The sequence below is a fragment of the Serpula lacrymans genome (genome assembly GCF_000218685.1).
Source record: "Serpula lacrymans var. lacrymans S7.9 unplaced genomic scaffold SERLAscaffold_4, whole genome shotgun sequence".
Taxonomy (NCBI): domain Eukaryota; kingdom Fungi; phylum Basidiomycota; class Agaricomycetes; order Boletales; family Serpulaceae; genus Serpula; species Serpula lacrymans.
Window position 1 is genome coordinate 674,181 of NW_006763293.1, and position 22,162 is coordinate 696,342.

General features: G+C 48.0%; 10 protein-coding genes across 10 annotated transcripts; 4 read left to right on the top strand and 6 right to left on the bottom strand.

Moving 5' to 3' along the window:
- Nucleotides 1-537: 537 nt before the first annotated feature.
- SERLADRAFT_491650 (2-nitropropane dioxygenase) lies at nucleotides 538-2,208 on the top strand (the record flags this gene model as incomplete). The annotated part of the gene is made up of 10 exons (XM_007316170.1): nucleotides 538-689; nucleotides 748-797; nucleotides 860-889; nucleotides 940-1,134; nucleotides 1,212-1,288; nucleotides 1,337-1,385; nucleotides 1,441-1,484; nucleotides 1,536-1,647; nucleotides 1,758-1,785; nucleotides 1,848-2,208. The coding sequence occupies 10 exons, from the start codon at nucleotides 538-540 to the stop codon at nucleotides 2,206-2,208; spliced, it is 1,098 nt and encodes a 365-aa protein (XP_007316232.1).
- Nucleotides 2,209-2,493: 285 nt separating this feature from the next.
- On the top strand, nucleotides 2,494-4,126 carry SERLADRAFT_381768 (60S ribosomal protein L3; the record flags this gene model as incomplete). Its single annotated transcript, XM_007315289.1, has 7 exons — nucleotides 2,494-2,521; nucleotides 2,590-2,599; nucleotides 2,658-2,744; nucleotides 2,802-2,895; nucleotides 2,947-3,561; nucleotides 3,615-3,904; nucleotides 3,964-4,126. 7 exons carry the CDS (start codon nucleotides 2,517-2,519, stop codon nucleotides 4,027-4,029), a joined length of 1,167 nt encoding a protein of 388 aa, XP_007315351.1.
- A 126-nt stretch (nucleotides 4,127-4,252) lies between these two features.
- Nucleotides 4,253-6,977, top strand: SERLADRAFT_360088 (uncharacterized protein; the record flags this gene model as incomplete). The annotated part of the gene is made up of 2 exons (XM_007315290.1): nucleotides 4,253-6,742; nucleotides 6,799-6,977. One exon carries the CDS (start codon nucleotides 4,422-4,424, stop codon nucleotides 6,249-6,251), a length of 1,830 nt encoding a protein of 609 aa, XP_007315352.1.
- A 696-nt stretch (nucleotides 6,978-7,673) lies between these two features.
- Nucleotides 7,674-9,075, bottom strand: SERLADRAFT_366805 (uncharacterized protein; the record flags this gene model as incomplete). Its single annotated transcript, XM_007315291.1, has 6 exons — nucleotides 7,674-7,876; nucleotides 7,932-8,100; nucleotides 8,152-8,507; nucleotides 8,573-8,666; nucleotides 8,729-8,898; nucleotides 9,006-9,075. 6 exons carry the CDS (start codon nucleotides 9,073-9,075, stop codon nucleotides 7,674-7,676), a joined length of 1,062 nt encoding a protein of 353 aa, XP_007315353.1.
- A 327-nt stretch (nucleotides 9,076-9,402) lies between these two features.
- On the bottom strand, nucleotides 9,403-10,443 carry SERLADRAFT_460384 (uncharacterized protein; the record flags this gene model as incomplete). Its single annotated transcript, XM_007315292.1, has 4 exons — nucleotides 9,403-9,628; nucleotides 9,681-9,908; nucleotides 9,975-10,235; nucleotides 10,386-10,443. 3 exons carry the CDS (start codon nucleotides 10,214-10,216, stop codon nucleotides 9,508-9,510), a joined length of 591 nt encoding a protein of 196 aa, XP_007315354.1.
- Nucleotides 10,444-10,673: 230 nt separating this feature from the next.
- SERLADRAFT_360092 (uncharacterized protein) lies at nucleotides 10,674-12,020 on the bottom strand (the record flags this gene model as incomplete). The annotated part of the gene is made up of 4 exons (XM_007315293.1): nucleotides 10,674-11,201; nucleotides 11,257-11,546; nucleotides 11,602-11,763; nucleotides 11,826-12,020. The coding sequence occupies 4 exons, from the start codon at nucleotides 11,989-11,991 to the stop codon at nucleotides 10,740-10,742; spliced, it is 1,080 nt and encodes a 359-aa protein (XP_007315355.1).
- Nucleotides 12,021-12,107: 87 nt separating this feature from the next.
- Nucleotides 12,108-13,923, top strand: SERLADRAFT_446497 (pyridine nucleotide disulfide oxidoreductase-like protein; the record flags this gene model as incomplete). Its single annotated transcript, XM_007315294.1, has 5 exons — nucleotides 12,108-12,281; nucleotides 12,348-12,387; nucleotides 12,442-12,541; nucleotides 12,597-12,625; nucleotides 12,692-13,923. The coding sequence occupies 5 exons, from the start codon at nucleotides 12,213-12,215 to the stop codon at nucleotides 13,807-13,809; spliced, it is 1,356 nt and encodes a 451-aa protein (XP_007315356.1).
- Nucleotides 13,816-14,535, bottom strand: SERLADRAFT_460388 (putative NADH:ubiquinone oxidoreductase 17.2 kd subunit; the record flags this gene model as incomplete). The annotated part of the gene is made up of 4 exons (XM_007316165.1): nucleotides 13,816-14,158; nucleotides 14,223-14,251; nucleotides 14,304-14,353; nucleotides 14,410-14,535. The coding sequence occupies 4 exons, from the start codon at nucleotides 14,523-14,525 to the stop codon at nucleotides 13,919-13,921; spliced, it is 435 nt and encodes a 144-aa protein (XP_007316227.1).
- Nucleotides 14,536-14,959: 424 nt separating this feature from the next.
- SERLADRAFT_435031 (uncharacterized protein) lies at nucleotides 14,960-17,095 on the bottom strand (the record flags this gene model as incomplete). Its single annotated transcript, XM_007315295.1, has 2 exons — nucleotides 14,960-16,727; nucleotides 16,785-17,095. The coding sequence occupies 2 exons, from the start codon at nucleotides 17,093-17,095 to the stop codon at nucleotides 14,960-14,962; spliced, it is 2,079 nt and encodes a 692-aa protein (XP_007315357.1).
- Nucleotides 17,096-21,407: 4,312 nt separating this feature from the next.
- Nucleotides 21,408-21,922, bottom strand: SERLADRAFT_435033 (uncharacterized protein; the record flags this gene model as incomplete). Its single annotated transcript, XM_007315296.1, has 3 exons — nucleotides 21,408-21,524; nucleotides 21,618-21,734; nucleotides 21,791-21,922. 3 exons carry the CDS (start codon nucleotides 21,920-21,922, stop codon nucleotides 21,408-21,410), a joined length of 366 nt encoding a protein of 121 aa, XP_007315358.1.
- Nucleotides 21,923-22,162: the final 240 nt, after the last annotated feature.

A 22,162-nucleotide genomic window follows, 5' to 3' on the forward strand; every position in this document is an offset into this window, starting at 1 on the left:
CAGCTATTATGCTGACAGTGACACCAACGGGACCGATACCAACGTAACCTAGAGATGCCGCATCCTTAATGAGCATCAATGAATGGGCTGTTCGGATGCTGAATATCTCTTCGAAGATTTATGGTTAGCATCGAGCCCTTTAAATTCACAATAATTCTGAATGCAAAGTCCCAGACTAACGTTAGTTGGTTGAGGAAATAGGAGGTTACTTATGGGGACAACGGCAATGCATGCCATGACAGACAGGAAGACCCTACTAGTACTAGCTTGACGTCGAATAGAGTCAACCAATGCTTCGAGCAATGATCCGTGCCGTTAGCACTGCGGCTCTGTTGTGATCACAATTGTCAACGCAGTCAGATTTGAAAGATATCTCGAAACTGGCCATCAAATCAAGTCTGAGTGCCGTCATCTTGACTTCGATTTAGTCTGCTTTAGGCACTCCCCTTACGACCCTCCGCCGCTGCTAGTAGTACATGTTCGTTTCTGGTGGTCTTCATAATGCGGCTGGTTTGATTGCAACATCCCTCACCATCCATGCACACCGTTATTTGTAGGCCTCTTTCGGCGCAGCGTATCGTCATACCTTGGAATAACGCACATGGCTTCACCACCCCGAAGCGTTTCTCCGTTAGTGCTCCCAGCAGGGTTATCCAGACGCCATTGACGGATGTTCTGAATATTCGAGCGTGAGTAACGATACTGTGACAAACCACGCACCGACTCAACCTACATGGCACTATGCAGACCCGTCATCATGGCTGCTATGCAGTGGTATGTTCCTATCACCTACCGATGTCATTTCCTTCACCAGTGAGATAATCCACACTCACTGATAGGGTCGGGGTTCCTCCACTAGCTGCGGCCATCTCGAATGCAGGTGGCCTTGGTCAGTCCTTTCTGACTCTCATTCATACCACCGTACCAAACCGGCCACAGGCAATATAACGGCTCTAAGCCAACCCAATCCAGATGCTCTTCGCACTGCTATTCGTGAGATGAGGCATATTACCTCTAAACCATTCTCTGTCAACATCACCACGCTACCTGCCATAAATCCTCCAGACTACCAAGGCTATGCCAAGGCAGCTATTGACGAGGGAGTGCGTATCTTTGAGACTGCTGGAGATATAAGTCAGTTAGCATCTACTTCGCTGCTACACAGATTGGCATTTGTTGTAGTGCTGACCATTTTGATACTTCAGATGCAGCCAGCAGCTTGATTGCATATTTCAAATCAGAGGGTTGTATCGTCTTGTACAAGGGTGTCAATATTGAAGACACCAAGGTTAGATTATGTGCTCATTTGGGAACTCCGCTAAGTGATCCTACCCAGACAGCAATTGGGCATGGTGCAGACGTGATTACGCTGGATGCCAATGAATGTGCACGGTCCTCTCATGTCATATTCGAATGGTGGGCTGACACTAGTAATTGCAGGTGTCGGATTCTCCTGGGAAGAAGAAATTGGGGGAATAGTATTGGTATGACCTACCCTTGTTTTAGAATGTGCTATTAACGCAACTTGTTTCCAGCTCCCACTGGCCGCGAAAGAGTTGAAAGTTCCATTCGTTGCATCTGGAGGCCTGGCTGACGGAAGAGGGCTTGCCGGCGCACTGGCTTTAGGTGCTTCAGTGAGTGGATTTTGTATTGTTCGTCTTCTTTTCCACTCACGATTGAGTCACACTCAGGGCGTGAATATGGGTAAGTCGGAGACTTCGATAAGATAACGAACTTGTAGATGACACGCCTAACAGGCACACGAATCATGTGTACCAAGGAGAGGTGAAGAACAGCTGAGTTGCAATCGTTGGAGAAATCTGCTGAAATGGCTTTTCAATACATAGCACGATTCATCAAAGCATCAAAGAAAAAATGGTCCAATCAAATGAAACAGACACAGTTCATATTTTCAAGACTTTAAATAACAAGACACGTGTATTCAAGAACAAAATCTCGAAGGAGGTGGTTGCATTGGAAAGTCGTCCTGGAGGTGCCCAATTCGAAGAACTACGTCCTCTTGTAGCAGGAGCGAGAGGGAGACTGGTTTACGAGAATGGCGATCCAGATCACGGTATATGGGCAGCAGGCCTATCATTAGGATTGATCCATGATATCCCAAGTTGCGAGGAACTATTAAGGAGGATTGAAAGCGAGGCTGAGGACATACTAGCCGGAGGGGAAAAGTTCAAAATTATCAAATCCTAGTTCCGTCGGTTTCTTCGATTCATGTTGTGATTAATATTTTTGTACAAGTATCCGACAATGTTCGTCCTATAGCTTGCAAATTGTGTCGCTGTAACGAGTGCTGAGGCTAGAAAGGACAGTTACAAGGTTGCAGAGCAAATACAAACGTCGGAGCTTTCTACACGAATTACTCCTAACCCTGAAGTCAGTCCTCGATTACCTAAGTCGAGAACTGTACAGCGCTCTCAGCCACCGCTCGGCAACTCCCATCTCAATCATACCGTGCAAAAGTCTTGCATTCTCGTCAACGTCCTCAAGATTTCAGCAAAATGAGGTGTGTACCGTCGTCGGTAATGCTGAGCAACTTGGAATGATAGACTGACTTTTGTATCTGTATTCTAGTCACCGTAAGGTGTGTAAATATACGCTTTCGCTGAAGCTGTCTCCTCGATATTTACCTTTTATCTTAGTACGAAGCTCCAAGACACGGCTCTCTTGGTTTCCTTCCCCGTAAACGTGCTGCCCGCCACCGTGGAAAAGTCAAGTCTTTCCCTAGGGTAAGAAGCATTGTGTCCTTCATGTGAAGTGGATCTAAGCACGAATTTGTTGGACAGGATGACCCTAAGAAGCCCGTTCACTTGACTGCTACGATGGGTTACAAGGCTGGTATGACGCATGTTGTTCGTGATCTTGACCGTCCAGGATCCAGTACGTGTTGTGTTCTATGTGTAGAGTAACACAGCTGATCAAAACCTACAGAGATGCACAAGCGTGAGGTTGTCGAGGCTGTCACAATCGTAGAAACGCCTCCTTTGATCGTTGTTGGTGTTGTTGGCTACGTTGAGACTCCCCGTGGACTCCGCACCCTTACAACTGTCTGGGCATCGCACTTGTCGGACGAGGTCAAACGTCGCTTCTACAAGAACTGGTACCGCTCGAAGAAGAAGGCATTCACTCGTTACGCCAAGAAGCACGCTGAGGATAATGGCAAGTCCACTGCCCGTGAACTCGAGCGTATCCGCAAATACTGCACTGTTGTCCGTGTCCTTGCTCACACTCAAATTCGCAAGACTGGTCTCAGTCAGAAGAAGGCACACCTGATGGAGATCCAGGTGAACGGTGGTTCGATTGCAGACAAAGTCGAATTTTCGCACAACCTGTTCGAGAAGCCTGTCGAGGTTACCAGTGTGTTTGAGCAGGATGAGAATATCGATGTTATTGCCGTTACGAAGGGTCACGGATTCGAGGGTGTCACTCACCGTTGGGGTACCAAAAAGCTACCACGAAAGACGCACAAGGGTCTCCGTAAAGTTGCCTGTATTGGTGCTTGGCATCCTTCGAAGGTCATGTTCTCAGTTGCTCGTGCTGGTCAAAGTATGTGATATCGCACACTGTCTGTTCTTCAGCCACTGACATTTTTTCAAAAGACGGTTACCACCACCGTACGGAGCTGAACAAGAAGATCTACCGTATTGGCGCTGGAACGGATGATGGTAATGCCTCAACCGAATCCGACATTACGAAGAAGGCTATCACGCCGATGGGTGGCTTCCCTCACTACGGTATTGTGAAGAACGACTACCTGATGTTGAAGGGTTCTATCCCTGGAACTAAGAAGCGTGTCATCACTCTCCGTAAATCGCTTATGGTCCACACATCGCGTCGTGACCTTGAGAAGGTGCAACTCAAATTCATCGATACCTCGTCGAAATTCGGTGTAAGTGGCTGTCCTCTACAAGATTCATTCTCGTGTTTAATTGCATTGTTTGATTGCAGCACGGTTCCTTCCAAACATTCGAAGAAAAGGCCGCGTTTTTGGGAACGCTCAAGGCCCGAGATTAAGCACGTTATCTACTACCCACTACCTAGGCATCATGTTTTCCATACTTTTTTTGCATGCTATGCTTTAGTACTGTCAATGCCACCAGTCTCGCATGCGCCCGATTTTTTGTGTATTAAGTATCAAAGTGTAACTGTAAATTCTGTTACAACACCTGCTACAACGACTTTTGAGTAAAATTACCGTGAGCAAATAAAATGCCAGCCGAAAAAAGTGAGCCACATCGGTGGCGTAGGCTCTTGCCGTGCTGAGCTTACCGCTGGTAAAAGCTTTTCAAGTTATACTTGCGTCGTTGAATATCCTTTGATCAGTGCAGGTCGCGGTACGTCTCCATAATGATTTATACCAAAAGATGTCGTCTGATTTTTGACCAGGATGACTGCATTGGAAATTCATGATAGCTGGGTCCACTGCAGGCCTGAGATTTTCGCCCGTCATTCGCTTGCCATGTCGGCTTCGTCAAGCTCAGTTCTTATTCTCCAATGTGCAGCCCAATGTCATTGTAAGGCCTCGTCATGCCCGCCTAAGTCATCAAAGGACCGGAGTACAGCTTCTGAGAGAAGAACATGGCACTCTGGAGAGCGACACTTGTTCCGAAGAAAACGTGTGCCTGAAGCATGGCAGCGAACCCAAGCTTTTGACAAGGCGATATCGTTCCATAAAGCCTGTTTTAGGCCCTTCAGAAGTCGACGGGTCGCTCCCGTTCACAACAGACAAGCATTTCATAGACGGCATCGTAGAGGTAACGTCTCGCCACGCCACCAACACCATCTCAGACAGTCAAGATCACCAGGACACCACACCGATCTCAGGTTTTCCCAACTTCTCAGATACTTTTATCGAGGCTATCTATCCAGAGCAACCGAAGAACTCTCGATTCGAACTGTTAGGTATCATGGCACGCACAGACTCCGTTGCAGAATCGTGGCAAGCATACCAATCTCTTCTACCCGTAGCCACAGAAAATTCGCACGAGCACGCAAAATTCGTAATTCCATACACTCACCTCCATCGTCTGGCGCGTCTCCTCGCATCAACCAAACCACGAACGCGTACTCTCTTCTTGCAACTCTCGTCAGTACTTACCACACTCCGAAACACAGGCGGAGCCATTCATCTCTGGGAATGGAACGCTTTGATAGATTGTGCAGGAAAGGGATGGCGGACAACGAGCTTGGAAGATTACAAAGCCGCGTTAGACATCTTCAATAGCATGGTGAACGCGCACTCCACAGATTCCTCTACTGTGGAGGACAACTCGGATGACTGTACTCAAAAGGATCCTCTAAACCCCGACATTGTTAGCTATACCACCTTGCTCTACATTGCTGGTCGTTCTTTACAACCCGCCGCTATTAGGCACGCCTCTTCACTTCTGAGCTCTTCAGGGCTACCTCCGAATCGAATCACACATCTCTCGTTACTCGGATACTTTTCACGGACTAATCAGCTATCAGGTGTCCGTTCAACTCTCCTGAAAATGAGGGAGCAAGGTTTACCGATTGGTCTGGACGGCATAAACGCTTGTATATGGGCATATGCACAGAACCGTCAAATAGACGTTGCATCAACGATCTATCGTGTCCTTCGCAACAACTTCGTCCCAGAAGTTAACGCAGGAGAGCATGACATTGATGAAGCCATCAACTACCTCTATGATGTCGAGGGCATCATCGTCCCAAAGGACGTAATACCTGACGAGATCACATACACGGCAATGATCCAATCCCTTGCATATCACGGAGACTTGATGCGTGCATTGCAGGTCTTTGTAGATATGCTTTCCTCTCCGAATCTTGAACCAAATGCCGTGTTTAGTGAAGAATCAGGACAGCCTCAGCTGTACAGACCTACTCTGGCTGCTTTCCGCGGTATTTTCATTGGCTTTGTCCGTCATGGTCGTAAGCCTTGCCTTCGAAAAACTCCTCCGACACTGGCTTTTAGGTTGGGATCATTTGGGGATTCTACTTCTTCGGAATTATGGGACTTGAATAATCTGCATGTAATATTCAAGACCTTTTTGGATTTACCTGCAGATAGCCAACCGAGCGAAAGGGTCATATACTGGATCATGATAGCTTTTGGTAAAGTTAGCGGAGACGATCCAGGAAAGCTGCGAAAGATCTGGTCACAGCTGGAGAAGAAATTCGGGGGTGGATGGGGAGGTCGTTTGGAAAGATTGAGGCAGAAGATCTATGCCCAAGGTGGCGACAGCAAATCATAAATACAAGAGAGGTCTATTCGGCTACATCTTAGAAGTACATATTTCTTGCTAATTTCTGTATACTTTGGAATGATTTAAATGTCCATTGACGCTTTTACATGTCACCGCCGTTCTGTTGTTTCCTCCATTCGACGTAGTCGGTCCAGCCTACCACGCACTTCCTGCTCTGATACCTCCTTAATGTGATACTTCTACGAATATCCTCTGTGATCATACCATTCCATCCTGCTTTCTGTATAGCGCTATCGACTGCTTCGATCTTGTCCCAGCCCTGTTCTGGCATGACATCGGGTAGATAAGTGGCGTTGAGTGTGTGTTTGGACGTGAGGCGAGGGAGATAAGGGGAAGAGGATAGAGGAGATGGTGTATTGGATGACTGAGTCGAGGTTGGGTATATCGAAGGATTGGGGAAGGATATATATATTCCATGAACGCCCACTGTCCAGTCCAAATAAGAAGCAGCATCCTCAAAGTCTGTCAATAGAGATATCCTATAGCAGAGTTATTATCAGAAATTGGATAACTGCACATCGCAAAAAATACTCGCCCGCATTCGAGACTATCAAGCTCTTTCAAATCAATCTTTCGAAAGCGGGAGTCTCTAAATGCACTGATCAACGCATACTCTGCCAGCCCTTCTCTCAGTGTAAGCGCCTCAAAGCTCCCAATGCACCCTCTCAGTCGTGGAGCCCGTCCAGGGCGGCTTGATCTAGTGTTCCATGTCACAAACAGAGGACTACGTTCATAGAATCAGTATATACGATATCGATAAAGATTGAGTGCACACTATTTATCATCGGGAAACTTGGCAGGAATGGGCTTCTTATGGGTGAGTGCACAATACAAGGTGTCGAAAGCATGAAAACAGTGATCAGGCTTGCAGACAAGAGTGTCCTCGTCGTATGGACCTCCTTCAGCAGGGTTGGGGCCAAGGAGGGACATAGTGGACAAGGTGGGAGAATGAAAAGTGGGGGGCTCCCTTTCTGAGACTGCGACTTAGCCCAAGGAGCACTAATCAGTCTAATGCGGCAGATTTCATCATTCATCACACCTATTCCACGGATCAATGTGCTTATTATAGGCTTTACTTAAAAGATAATACATTTTGAACAAGATTGCATTGACTATGAACACATGCACATTCCTAGCGTAATAGTATATATGGTATAAGGAGATAATTCAGAAGTGAATAAAAGTAAGGGGAAAGAAGAAAAGGTGGACAACAGAAATCCTCGAAGGGAAGGCATGACATGGACGCATAAACATAGCATCAGGGGGTGGGGAAGGACAAGCGAAATGAGAGATCATTGAAACAGGAGCTTGGGCCAAAAAGGTAGGTTAAAGCCAGCGAAGCCAACGAGAGCCAGATAGGGGGGATAAGCGAGATAGCAAGTATGAGGAAGAATCGGGCGGCCCGCGCCGTTACGATGAACAGCAGCTCCATCCTCCCCCCCGCGAATGTGCTTTCTCTCGCGCTTCTTCTTCTTCAGCTTGTGCGGCCCACGTTGGTGTGCTGACGGATGATAAGAAAACGCTATCTCGTTTCTTTAATTCGTTCTCTCGCTCGATAGTGTCCTTCCTCTCGATAATTGAGCAAATCAGGGAGTCAAAAAGAGTTTGTATTCCTAGCGGATCAGAAGAGTTAGATGTGAGGTCACAAGACAAGCCAAGAATACCCACCTAGATCATCTTTAGCCGAAACTTCAAAAAGTTCCATGCCCTTGTGAAGACCCCACTCCTCTGGTTCCTCTTCTTCAATATCTTCGTCATCATTATTGCTATTACTACTTGTTTCGACGACTTCGTTCCACACCCCTGTTTGTATCCCGAAATGTGAACCGAATCGTGACTGTGTAGACCGAGTCCCCTCGGTCGTTGTCTTGGCTCGATTGAGACTAACCCCACCAGTCGTCCTTGACCGAGGGAGACCCGGTCCTGTGTTACTGCGCTGCAAAGCCGATGAACGGCTTACTGCTGGATCGAGATAAGAGGCACTGTTAGGTGGTGAAGACTTTGTGGGAGCACTGAGTGGAACGGAGCGGATACTAGTAAATGACGTGAACCTCGGGCGAATGTATGATAATGTTGACTGCTGAGGTGGTGGGACTGGTGGTGGTGTTGGGGGTCGTGGAGGGGGGAACCAAGTGTGTAGAGATAGACGGGCAAGATCAGAGGTGACCTGTCGATGGTTGTGCAGGTCTGCTTTCGACCCCACAATATAAATGATAAGCTCAGGCGGACAATTTTTCTTCAATTCTAAAGGTAAATGAACAAATTATTTAATGAGATGATGTCTTGAGTGCTGGTATTGCGTGACGAACCTTCAAGCCAACCCCGGACATCATCAAACGTAGAAGCATTCGTTATATCATACAAGAGAAGAGCCGCGTTGGCTCCTCGATAATACATAGGTGCCTATGGTAAAATTAGTCCGTTGCTCGCATCAACTGCAGTGGCATCTGACGATGGTTACGCACCATACTTCGAAACCTCTCCTGGCCTGCAGTGTCCCACAGCTGGAGCCTGACCTTGAGACCGTCAACATACACTTTCTTGGTGACAAAGAAAGCACCAGTCGTAGAAGTAGTATTCTTGGGATCGAACTTGTTCTGAGTGTACCGATGTAGCAGGCTGGTCTTGCCAACACCTGAGCGAACAAACCAGTAAGTAAGATACGGATAAGATGGAAAGACACGAGATGAAGAAAAGAAGAAGAAAAGACGTGTTGAAGTGAAATATAGTGAGGATACAAACCTGTATTACCCATGACAACTATTTTGGCATCGATCCCTTGTTCGTATCTAAACCTTTTGTATGGGTCCATGCGTGGATAATCCGCCATCAGTGAACCTTTGAAGGCGCGCACGGATGCCGCAAGGGCGGGGAGGAGGGAGAAAGAAAGACGGAAGAATGCAGAGAGCAAGAAGAGAACTGAATCCAACTGAACCGTCAAATCGGAACCTGGCAGTCAGCGGAACGCACGTGCCGAAATCACTCGGCTCAGCAGAATGGGCGGGTGAGCCACACAAAAACATATCGGTGCCTCAGCTGCCGCTAGCTACTCTCTGAAACATTCGTCATCGTGCTGGGCGTCTTAGTCTTACATCGGGCACAGCAGCAGCCCTGCTCATAAATTCAAATTCACAGCAACTCATGGCACCTCCTCAGAGTAGCACATAACGGGCATGGCCATATATTTTGGTGAAATGCAGTAAGGGGTGACATGTCATGAAAAGCCGTGCCAGCTCTGTATCCTCTACTCCTGGACCACAGGTGGGAACTCGAACACCACATCCTTCCCTGTCAGGCGGCGGTACACAGACGAGAACGAATCAAGCTTGTACTCGAGTGACGTAGCATCTTTCGAGTCGAGGATCCTAGAAATAATATTCAATCGGTGATCGGGTCATATTGTCACATAGCACATACACTTTCAACAGCTTGGATCCGTCGACCGCTACCCGAGTCCTCTTGCCAACAATCTCCGTAGGGAACACGAGATCCTCAAGGATCTTCTCGTGGACGTGGGTGAGAGTGCGAGAACGAGGCCTCTTCTGCTTCACGCGCGAGTTACGGGTAGGTTTGCTGAGCATCCGGCGCTGAGCAACGAATACAACATGTCGGTCTGAGAACTTCTTCTCCAACTCTCGGGTGAGTCTAACGGTGCGAAATGCGTGTCACTATCGCTGCCTTTCCCGTAAGAATATATTGAGTCCTACGCACCTCTGCTGGACCTTGCGGAACGCCTTCAATTGTGGGACAGGCACAAATACGACGATGGCCTTCTTGCCACCTCGCACATCAACTTCACGGGCTGCAGAAATCTGCAAGGCACGTAGCTCAGTCTTGAGTTCGGGGACGTTGTTCTCGAGGTCAATCAAAGCTTGAGCGACGCTGGTTTCAGTCTCATCGGGGGCGGTAGTGGGCGCGTTAGCGGTGCGCAAAATCTTGTTGTTGACGGACATTTTGATGGAAGAGAGAGGCCTGATCAGAATCAAAAAAGTCAGCATCTACCTCAACATACGTCCATCCATCTCATTCTGGCATTCCTTCTTCAAATTTGACCAGCCAAATTGTCATGTAGTAGCCAGACGTGCACTCTAGACTGCAGATAAACGTGAAATGTCTACTCACCGAGCTTGACGCCTTCGTCGATGTCTTTTGTGCGGTGAGTCTTGCCGTATAGTGCACCACAGTCGAACGACCAAACAACGCCATCAACACCGCTCACGTGGCACACCTACCATATACGGAATTACCCTATTTCCTCTGCACTCACATGAGCTCACATGCTTCAACAACCTATCCATACCAGCGGCCGTGTTACTCTTGTGTATGATTTATTAATGGTCGGCGAAGAGCGAGAGGCATACGACAAAACCCCAAGTAGCGCTTGCGTCTTCGCTTGCAGTGAAAGTGTTAAATATGGTCACGATTCCACCTTTTCAAGTGCAAGTCTAGGTAGATTTCAATAACATCAATATAATGCTAGCCGTCCCTAGTTTTCTTGAATTCGTCCACCCAGTTCTTTTCAACATCACCCTTAACCAACACCACAAATGTTAAACACCCATCTTTGATCTCCAAACCATCTTTTGCATCCCCATCTTTCTCTTTCGTTGCATTGCAAACATCCCGCAAGGTCATTCTCTTTCCAATCTTCAACAGGCGTTTTCGGTGCGTCATCGCATACACAACTAGATCGCTGACCACATACTCCCCCTTTTTATCCCATTCGGGTGCCGGAGCTCCTGGAGGAAACATCAGAATCAAGTGCGCAGAGAAGTGGGTATTTTCGGCGAAATGAGAGATGACGTCCGAAGTCGCATATTGTGGGTACAGGAAAAACACAGGGAATATCAGCTCTGAATTATTCAGTGGTTCGAAGTGAGGCTTGTATGGGTTGTCTGAAGGCCCTTGTGGGTTTATTATCGATACCAAATTTCGGTCCTGTAGCATCAGGATCATCAATAAATACCCTGCTTTACGAGGCAGACAGACTTACGTCAAAAGCTGCCTTGAGCCGCCTTTTTTCTTCCTCTTCTTTCTGAATCCTTTCAAGCCGTTCTCGTTCTTTGCGTTCTTTCTGTTCTTTCATCTTGACTGTGCGCTCACGCACGCCTTTGATACCCTGGTTATCACGATCAAACTGTAGACAATGATCACAACAATCAAGAGCTTCTTCTACTCGTTCCAATGCAAGCAAGGCCGACGATGAACGAAAGTAGGCCTTTGATGAGTGAGCGTTAATCTTGAGGACTTGTGAGCAATCTCTCAGTACGGACCCGTAGTTCTCTGCGTGATGGTAAAGTGAGACTGAGATAATCTTAAAACAAAGGTGGAAGCTTACTGAGTTCTAGATTGCATGCTGCGCGGTTACATAGTAGAGCCTCTCGAAGGACAGGATCTGTTGGTTCCGCGTCCACACCCTGGGTGTAAAAGCCCAATGCTTCACGATATCGCTTTCCTTTAAAATACTCATTTCCTTGCTCCTTGAAGTTTTGAGCGACCTCTATGATGTTCAACTGGAACAATGAGCAGGAAATTAGAAGATTACATCGAGTTCTCACCCACCATCCGGTGTCCCCTCATGCACCAAGCTTTGCAATGCTTCGAGAGCAACGTCAGTAGTGTCCTCCGTTGGGAGGGATTTCATAAACAACGGGATAGAGTCGAAGGCTGCGAGTTTATCATCGACAGAGACCGGTTGAGGCAACGGAGCTGGATTCTGGGAAGACATGGTGGCGACACAACGAAAAGCAGAGACTCGATTTCAGTGTCACGGTTATGGCTTTTGCGCCGATCAAGAGATAAGATAAGAAAAATACCAGTCCAAGCCACGATCGGGCCGCCGTCATGGTCATGTTGACATTTATCACTTTCCTGTCAAGCTTCAGCTGAACAGCATCGGGTATCAAAAACCTTCTTCATTGACGTTCGTTCTGCCTCAAATACCTCTCCATGGCTGCAGTAGCGAAAATAAGGGGCCTCACCGCTGCTCTGAACTCGAACAATAGGTTCAAATACAAGGTACGGTGCTCACAAATGCTGGCGATGGCCATGTCGACGTTCATTCACAAAGATTGGTGTCGCCAGGCTCCAGAAGCTGCCGTAGACTTTCTCGTCGTGGGTGGAGGTGAGCATATTTTAGTTTAGCTGCGTACGATATCACTATAAGTCAGAGTCACAGGCGTCGGCGGTCTGGCTATTGCATCGCGTCTTTCAGAGCGTTTCCCGAACAAGTCAACGTACCTCGTAGAAAGACACGGACATGCTGGAGAAGAAACAAGGTAGGACTGTACTTGTCTCCATCCTCTTCGAAAGCTGAATTTCATGATGCCATAGTTCCCGCAATTCGGAAGTCATTCATGCAGGTTCGTGCCCTATCTTCTTCTGAGCAGACCGCAATGCAAGGCAAACTAAGCACATGTCTGCTATAGGCCTGTACTACCCTCCAGATTCTCTGAAAACACAACTATGCCTACGTGGTCGCCACCTATTGTATGACCGCTGCAACAAGTACAACATCCCTTTTCGCAAGACTGGCAAACTCGTAGTCGCTCACGAACACCAAAGACCATACGTCGAGAGCCTCTTCCACAAAGCCAAGCAACTCGAATGGCCAAAACATTCCCCTCCACATAGCTCCGACGACTACGTCCTTCCCGCACAACTCATCAGCGGCGAACAAGCTCGTGAACTCGAACCAGACCTTGCAAACAGTATCACAGCTGCACTGTGGAGTCCTGAGACTGGGATTGTTGACTCGCACGCTATGATGGAAAGCCTCGAGAAAGATGTATTGGACTCGGAGAACGGCGAACTCGTGTATTCTACGCGGGTTGTGCGCGTAGATCCTTATAAATCATCAAAGCAATCAACAAGTTTGCCAACTGACGACGGCTGGGTAGTGCAGATGGTGACAGGAGACGGACAGGAGGGCGACTCTCTCCTAGCAAAAACCTTGATTAATGCATCTGGACTCTCTGCAAATCTCATTCTGAACTCCCTTCTTCCTCTCAATTCGCGCATTCCCATGTACTTTGCTCGTGGCTCATATGCAGCTTACAGTGGTCCCGGAATTTCACGGATAACCCGACTCATATATCCTTGCCCAGAAACAGGGAGGAATCGCCATGCATTCCAGTCACTAGGCACGCACCTTACACTCGATTTGCAAGGGAAAGTGCGGTTTGGTCCAGATTTGGAATGGATATCCCCTCCCTCTAGCGCAGAGGAGTTCGACTCAAATGAGGAAAATGTAGACTTCTGGAGGAAACACCTGATACCAGATGAATCAAGGATGGGGGAGATGCACAGCGCTGTCACCGAGTATCTCCCAGAGGTGACATTTGAGGGTCTCAGAGCAGACTATGTCGGCATACGTCCGAAGCTCGTCGTTTCAGGCTTTCAAGACTTCATGCTGCGGACAGATTACGCAGACTCACATAGTAAAGGGCTGATGATAAGTTTGTTGGGCATCGAAAGTCCAGGACTAACGTCAAGTCTCGCCATCGCCGAGCGTGTCGTGGAGGACATCATAGGAGAGCAGCTATGATATATGTTGATTTTATACCGTGTATCTATATTCTCAAAGGACATCACAGAACATGGATGTAGGTTACGAAGAAGCTTCGCCTCGTGCTCCGACTTTAGGTTCCCAAGCATTAATTTTGGGCGGGACAGTGTTGTAAGGTCTGTAAGCACCCCTCGTGCCTGTCAAATTCTCGATCCAGGGCTAGTAGAAAGGCTGAGCAAGACTGATGGTCAGAGGTATAACGTAAACTTACGCCTTGCCACACGGGGGAGAGGTTCTGTATGACATTATCCTCAGGTGGTGGACTCTGTCGAATGTGAGATAGCCACGAGTGCCATTCAGCAGGAACCTGGGTTGCGTTGCTATAATGCTAGAGAAACGAAAACAGATTGAGGCCCTGCGCTTGGTTGTCGTTAATAGATGCCGTTACGGACCTGAGCAAAGTCAACCCATCGGTGACGACCTAGGAGCAGAGTTCAGTGCCCAGAAATAGCACAGTCGTCGTGTTTTCATACCTGGAATCTCGTCTTCCGGATTCAAGTTTTCATAGTAGCGGTTGCCGAACCTGTACCAAAGTGGTCAAGACACACAACCTACTGGCATGGCAGCCGAGACACCTACTGGTCTTTACCCACGTATGTACCAGCCTTTGCATCACCGATGTACTGCATATTTCGCCACCATGCGGCGATACCTGTCCTGCGGATGTTCCGCACGTATCGAATTATGGACACCATGATGGTGAGTGGACAGAAGGTTTTATTTACCGCTATTTGCGACTTCGGGGTGCCTATCGGCCGTGGCCGAATTTGGCAGGTGCTTTGGTTCACAAATTATTTCTTCAACATAACATGCAAGGTGTAATAAATGATAAATACGTCCACGAGGACCAAAGGGACCCTATCATTATACAAGTACTCATGCAGAAAGGATTTGCATCAGAGAACTGGATTAATTGAATACTTAGAAGTATTGAGGTAGTAAAACAGAACACAACTACGCGAAAAAAAATCCAAGCTACTCATGTCAGAATATAGGTGAAAGACAAGATACATACAACAGATAGAACGAAGAAGAAGAATGACAATTTCAGAAATCGAAAGAAATAATAAAAACTCTAGAATATAGCTGGCTTGTCCACACCATTCCTTACAACAAACACCATACCTGATCAATCAGCATACAACACATGTTTTTCTGTACCCTCCATCCACTCTCGCAGCTCTTCATCACCGTCAATGCCTATAAATTCGTTGTTCAGGCTATCCCTGTACCGTAGATTCAACACCTCTCCACCAAGTCTCGCTTGAACTTTGCCTATAAGTTCCGAGTGAGTCACCCTAGGGTGTACCCGAATAGCGATTAGATCGTCGGTGACACGGTCGAAAATCTTTATTTTTACAAATGCCGTCTGTGGATTACCAGCAGATATGGGGGGCGTGTTTAGATTGGTAGTAGCGGTGGAGTGGGTGCGCGAGCGAGATGACATGGAACGCTGGGAGGAGTGTAGAGAGGACGGCGATGAAGCGGTATAATCTGGCCATCGAGAGTTAGAAGCAGTCGAAGTACGAGAATAAGCGCTCGTGCGCTGCATGTCACCGAGGACTTGAGATGCTAATCGAGGCGAAGGCGAGTATGTACGAGGGGAGCGGGAGCGTTCGGAGTTAGACCGAGAAGGTGATGGTGACGATCCGTTGAGACGTGGGGGAGAGTGAGCGCGGCGGAAAGAAGCTGCAGAAGCAGAGCGTTGATGAGCATGCTGGCGCAGGGAAATGCTGGCTTGAGAATCCCGTCCTGTATAATGTACAGGAAGCGTATGGTCCTCTCCATAATCTGAACCATCACTTCGGTTCTCGTGCTCCCTGTCCGACAACCTCATGTCCCCTAAAGTGTCCCGAACTTCATCTTCAAAGTCTTGAGCTACCTGAGAAGAATAGGGATCTGCTGTTTCATTGTACGAGTCTTCGGCAAATAAAGTTCTGATCTCCTCATAGCGAGGCTCGATGTCATTCTCCACATCTCCCGGCTTGAGGGCCAAGAATTCCCGCACAACTCGATGTTCTAGAATGTAACTGCCGCCAACCCCATTCAGAGCACAAAGTTTATGGAGATACTCGTCGAGCTCCTCTCGGCGAGTAGCAGTAATCTCGTCATCTACTTTCTCCGCAGGACCAGGCATGAAGGGCAAGATTCGTTCTGATGGTGGTTCGCGGCCAGCCTCGCGAGGGAATGTTTCCAGGAGATTGACTTGAAAGTCATAGAAGTCGTTGTAGACTCGGAAAAGAATAAGTTGTTTAGCCTTGGGGAGCTGGTGTGAATCCTTCGGATCATAAGGTTGAAACACTGAGTCGATGCGGAACCAATATTCATCCATTTCATAATGGAAAGAAATTACATCCGCTGATAGAAGAATCCCGTCAGGCAGGTAAACAGGTGAGGGAGCACGCTGCTGATCGGCAGGTAGGATTTTGTCTCCTCTTGGAGAAGGCTGTTGCACGACTATACTGGGTTGCTGCATGTAGGGGCTATCTGGGACCGAGGTTTCGGCAAGGTTGTCCTCGATGACTCCAAGTGAGATGCTGTTTTGCTTATAACTAAGCATAGCACGCTTCCAATCCTCGACTTTCGGCAAATCTCCCCGGTCCATGAGTGCCTCAATGTCTGTGATGGGCAAATTTGACGCGGGATCGCGGATCTCAACGAACGTGGCGGGGATCAAGCCTGGCCGCCCCAATCGTCCAATGGACTTTGCGACAAACCATTCACGGTTGGACTGGGCTACGACGGATATAGCATCTCCTGCTTTTGCATCGAGCTCGTCTGCACGCTCAGCAACAAAATCGTGTAGCACGACGGCGTAGAAAACCTGAGTCTTGGGTGATTTGGGTGAAGCGAAGGAGGGGCTGTTTAGCCCGAAGCTCATGCGTGAAGTGCGGATACTGGATGTAGGGCCGGTTAACGTCTAAGAAAGGAGGTGAGGTAAAAAATTTACTTACGGGGGAGGGCTTTTACAAAATTCTTCGAACATAGTTTTTGGGACCAGCCCACGGGCACCTGTGACAGGGTTGTGAGCCTGGTACCAGGCACCCTGATTATCACTCTCTCCGGTAACATAGAAAAAGTCGCCTTTCTGGAAGGGAAGCTGCTGAGGAGCTTGAGGCCTGTAGGAGGATACGGCGCGGATTACTTTTTGAGGAGGCAAAGTAGCAGAGGTGGGTTTAGATATGGAAGGGAGGGGAACGGGGGTGGAAATCTGGAGACGGTGAGTATCCTTGTTGCCGTTTAAAGACTTTCGTAGCGACTTCATCGTGAAAGAGCGTAAAGAGAATGGAAAGGAAAGAAAGGGAAGTAAAGGCGAAGTGAAGGTGGAGACTCGAAATAGCTGATTTCCATGCAGCCAGTCCACCCTTCGATGCGTTCGCGGTATGTTCCCACGCTGATTAAAACACGGACCCCAAACACCACGTGCTATTGTCTGCCAACACTATTGTCTGCGCTGACTCAGCGTCCACCGTCCACACTCTTTTCTCCTTTTATTACTCTCGTTTCACCCAGTCTCAGCCCATGCAGTGCCCGTCCAGGTGGCCATAAGACCAATAACTCTTGTCTTGTCCACCTCAAACATACATGGCACTCCCTCCAATCCAACGTCACAGGTGGCTATGTTGCTTGATCTACACTTTAGCGCGATATTGTCTGATGGCTGTCGCACTCACTTTGTCGAGCCAATCGCAGCTATCCCCCGGGACCAAACTCCAATAACTCCAATACGCAGTACCCCTTTGGGAACTACCCTCAGCAGCTTCTTCCAATTACAGACACCGTACGTGTGTTGATGTCTGAACTCTCAAACACGGCTTCTCTCAGCGATGGGCCATCATATGTTCATTCATGGCGCTATACGCGTCTCAACACGGTCTAGATTCACTTATGTTATTAACAGTTACGTTAATCCTCGAACGCCCGTGTTAATTGGAGAACGATATCAGTGATTGCTTCATGTTCAGTCCTTCAAGCACCGTGTCGACAGTGTATATATTTATCACGAATGGAAGCCTCATGGCCGCAGGAAGCTGAATGAGACGGAGTAGTGGGAATATGATTTTATTTACACGACTGGTCTCATGAGAGAACATGTACACCTGACTCAAATTCTAAACATTACTGCTGTAGAGTAGAGCAAGTCAATTATGGAACAGCATTCTCACATGTACGTAATGTGTCGCAAATACATGTCAATACGATAGCCACACCACTGAGACGAAGCAATAACTGGCAAAACGATATTTTGAACCGCAACGGTGCTCCTGTATTATTCGTCATGGCGGCCAGAAAACTGCAAAGTGAGTACAGTATCGCACTATTGGCCAAGCTTTTACCGACATGGCTGTCTGTTTTCATAACTACCAGCGGAAATTGACAGGACCTTGAAGAAGGTCGCAGAAGGTGTCGAGCTCTTTGAGAGCATTTACGACAAAATGCAGGCCTCGACGAATCAAACACAGAAGGAGAAGCTGGAAACCGACCTGAAGACACAAATAAAGAAACTTCAACGGTTGCGTGACCAAATCAAGACCTGGGTCGCTAGCAATGATATAAAGGACAAATCTGCACTACTGGACAACCGGAGACTAATTGAGACGGTATGTATCGCTTGAATCTAATTGATTGTAAAAACGGCACGGCGCTGGGGAACATTCGCCCTCACGGAACTTCTAGTCCTCACATAGCTGACTTTTATTCCATCATTTACAGCAAATGGAGAAATTCAAAGCCTGTGAAAAGGAGATGAAGACCAAGGCGTTCTCGAAAGAAGGTCTTATACAATCTGCAAAACTCGATCCAAAAGCCCAAGAGAAACTTGAAGTCACAACATGGCTTCAAAATCAGGTCGAGGAACTTCTTTTGCAGGTGGAGCAGTCAGAAGCAGAAATTGAGTCATTGCAGGGTACCGGGAAGAAGCGAAATAAGGGAGGTTCGTCGACTGCTGGGCGTTTGGAAGATCTGGAACACCTCAACGAACGACGGAAATGGCACGTCAGCCGACTGGAGCTCATCCTACGACTTATGGACAATGGTTCTCTAACGACGGACAGAGTTACGGCACTGAAGGATGATGTCTCATATTTTGTGGAAAGCAATACGGTTCGTTGTATAGTATCGGTATCCTTTGCTCCGAGACCTTTTAAGGCGTTTAATGAGTGCAGGAAGAGGACTTCGACGAATACGAGGGCATATATGATGACCTCAATCTCGACGAGGAGGAAGAGAAGTTTGGTTTGGCTGCCGACGACGATGATGACAGCGATGGGTCAGAAGAAGCTAGTGAAGGTAATTCGCCACACTTCACCTACGCCTGTCAAGCTGTCTCATCCAAGCTTGTAGATCTTCCTACTCGAACACCGTCAAAGAAACATGATAAGGACGAAGAGAGTGTGGCAAGTAGCAAGCGCGACGATAGTCCAATATTAAAGAAAGCTGGCACAACGTTGCAAATGCGCAGTAAGCAATCTAGAGGCGATTCTTGAATGTTCTTTCAGTTTACTTATATTACTGTCAGAACCTTCACTAGTGGCAGAATGTAAGGCAGCTCACGCTTTCGATTGACCGGTTACTGATATGACTTCAGCGCCCAAACCTCCACCAAATCCAAATTTCGCGCAGCAGCCAATGGCAAGCATCCTCAAGGCAGGCCTGCCACCAGCCCCACGGCCCGCCACGCTGCCACCTATACGATATGCAGCGGCAGCGGCTGCCGCTGTGACCCCGTCATCAACAAGCGCAACGCCACTAACACCCTCGAGTGCTCAACCCACAACACCGGCACTCTCAAGTTCTACGCCAACTACGTCAACAGCGCCTTCGATAACGCCTTCAACATCGCAGGCTATACTGTCAGATCAGCAGGTTACATCATCGCCGAGCCTGACACATCCTTCAGTCACGAGCCCGATGCTTTCTTCAGCATCTGTTTCGCATCAACCTGACGGATCTTTCTATTCTGGTCAAGATTCACCAGCATTATCTGAGGCTGTTCCTAGCTCTGTGAGTGGTCCTGCAGCAACATCTTCTCCTCAGCGCATGGCCTCCAGGAAAGGTACGCAATTTTTGATATCATGTGATCCATCTGATGTAGGTCTTATGTTTATAGAATCCATGTCTTCTCCATTGTTATCCAGAGCAATGTCACCAAGTGCTGTGGTGTGTGTTTTTGGACTTTGCCGGGTGTTTATAACATAACTCTTGAAACGTAAATAGCAGGCCTTATCGTCAGATTCGCATCAACTTCCCCAGCCTCAAGCCAATGGTGGATCTCAGTTAACCTCAGCATCTGTTCAACAACAACCACAACCTTCGGGTCCTTCGCCATTGCCACAACAGGTGCAGTTCCCATCGACGACACCAGGAGTTTTGAATACATCAGCCAGCAGTTCATCAATGCCTGCACCGTCGCAACAGCAACAACCTCAATATCCTCCGGGCATGAAGGTTCCACAGGCAGTTGAGCCGCCAAGTACGACGACGCAGGCTCCTCAGCAACAGGCAAGCATTGGATCCCAGAGACCGGCCTCGACTGCGGCAAGTCAGCAGGCACCACAGGCACCTTCACAGGTCCAGCAACGCTCGACTACGTTAAGTGCTTTCCCTGGCTCGCTGTCGGACCTTGTTGCGTCTTTCGAGACAGTTAAACAGAAGGGTGAGCCAATGGTTCTGGCAATTTGGGGTTCGTTATTGACTCTCGTTTTACAGCTGCCCATCGCATGACGAACCTAGGAGAAGTCAACAAGCTACTGGAAGGTGGTTACTCGAATGTACCTCAACCACATGATACTGAGAAGTAAGTGAGCCTTTGAAAGAAGAATTCTTTGACAGCTTATGTGTTATTCGTAGGCCCAAGTACTACGTACCTCGGAATCCCTATCAAACACCTTCCTACTACCCTCAGGCACTCAACCCTGTCCTCAGTACTGCTGGAATATTCTCCCAACTGGATGTAGAAACGCTATTTTACGTGTTCTACTATCTTCCTGGAACCTACCAACAGTAACGTGTACCACTCGTTTTCAACAAAGACGATATCTAAATGCGTTTTTTTCTTTTATAGATATCTTGCAGCCAAAGAGCTGAAGAGACAGTCGTGGCGATTCCACGTTAAATACCTGACATGGTTCCAACGCCATTCTGAGCCTCAGGCCATAACAGAAGAATACGAACAGGGTGTATATGTCTATTTCGACTGGGAAGGTTCATGGTGTCAACGAAAGAAAAGCGATTTCCGGTTTGAGTACCGATATCTCTCGGAGGATTAAACTATTTTTCTTCGACGATCAAGGAGGCATCGAAGCTGTTGTTGTGCAAGCCCACGTCTTCCATCTTCGCATCCTGACCTGTCATTGTTTTTTCATATGACTTTTCGAGATAATGGCCTATATTACGGCTCCTGTACCTTATATAACGTCTAGCAAAGGACAGTAAATCAAATAGTGATCCGCTGCTCTATACCATCAACCATCGTTCCCATGTGCGTATGTGGATCATGCATGAGAAATGCAAATAAATGAAAGAAAAAGAAGAGGAATGATGGAATCAAGGGCAATAAGGCACGACACGGGGGGGATCTACTCTAGTTCTATAACCGCTCCCAGACTTTCAAACGTCGCCTTTAGTTTCTCCGCATCCTCTTTGGCAAGATTTTCCTTGAGGACTTGAGGAACGGATTCAACGAATTTCTTGGCCTGCGAGTGAAACGCAAGTAGGATTTAGAAAGATGAAAAAAGGGTGGTTTATAAATGAATGAATGAATGAATGAAAAAAGCAGTGTGACGCACTTCCATGAGTGTGAGATTCGGGACGAGTGCCTTGACCTCACGAATCACCTTGGGTTTGATGGCGGGATCGAAAGATTTGAGCATGACGTTGAAGATCGTCTTCTCTTTCGGTTTTTCCTACGAAACGCGCGTGTGCGAAAGGCAAATAGCAAACAGCAACAGTAAAAACAAACGGGGGTGAGTGTCTCGTTCGAGGCGGGAGATGAGATATGAGAGAAAGAGGGAGGGAGAGAGGGAAGGGAACGGACCTCGACGGGTGCTTCCTCGACGGCGGCGGCGGCGGGGGCTGCAGCAGCTGCTGGCATAGCGATCTCTTGAATGTTGAGCCGTGACTGTAAAGAAAAAGGGCGGGAGCCGTGGGTAGCGTTCGGTCAGTATGTGTAATAGGTACGTATGCATGCGTGCGTGAAGTGCATGCGCGCGCGGGGACGGAGGGCTGTAAGCCCAAAATACCACAATACTACGACCCCCCCAAACGCGCACACGACGCGTCGTTCCACGCACCTTTCAGCAACGTGACCAGGTCCGCAGCCTGCAACAACGTC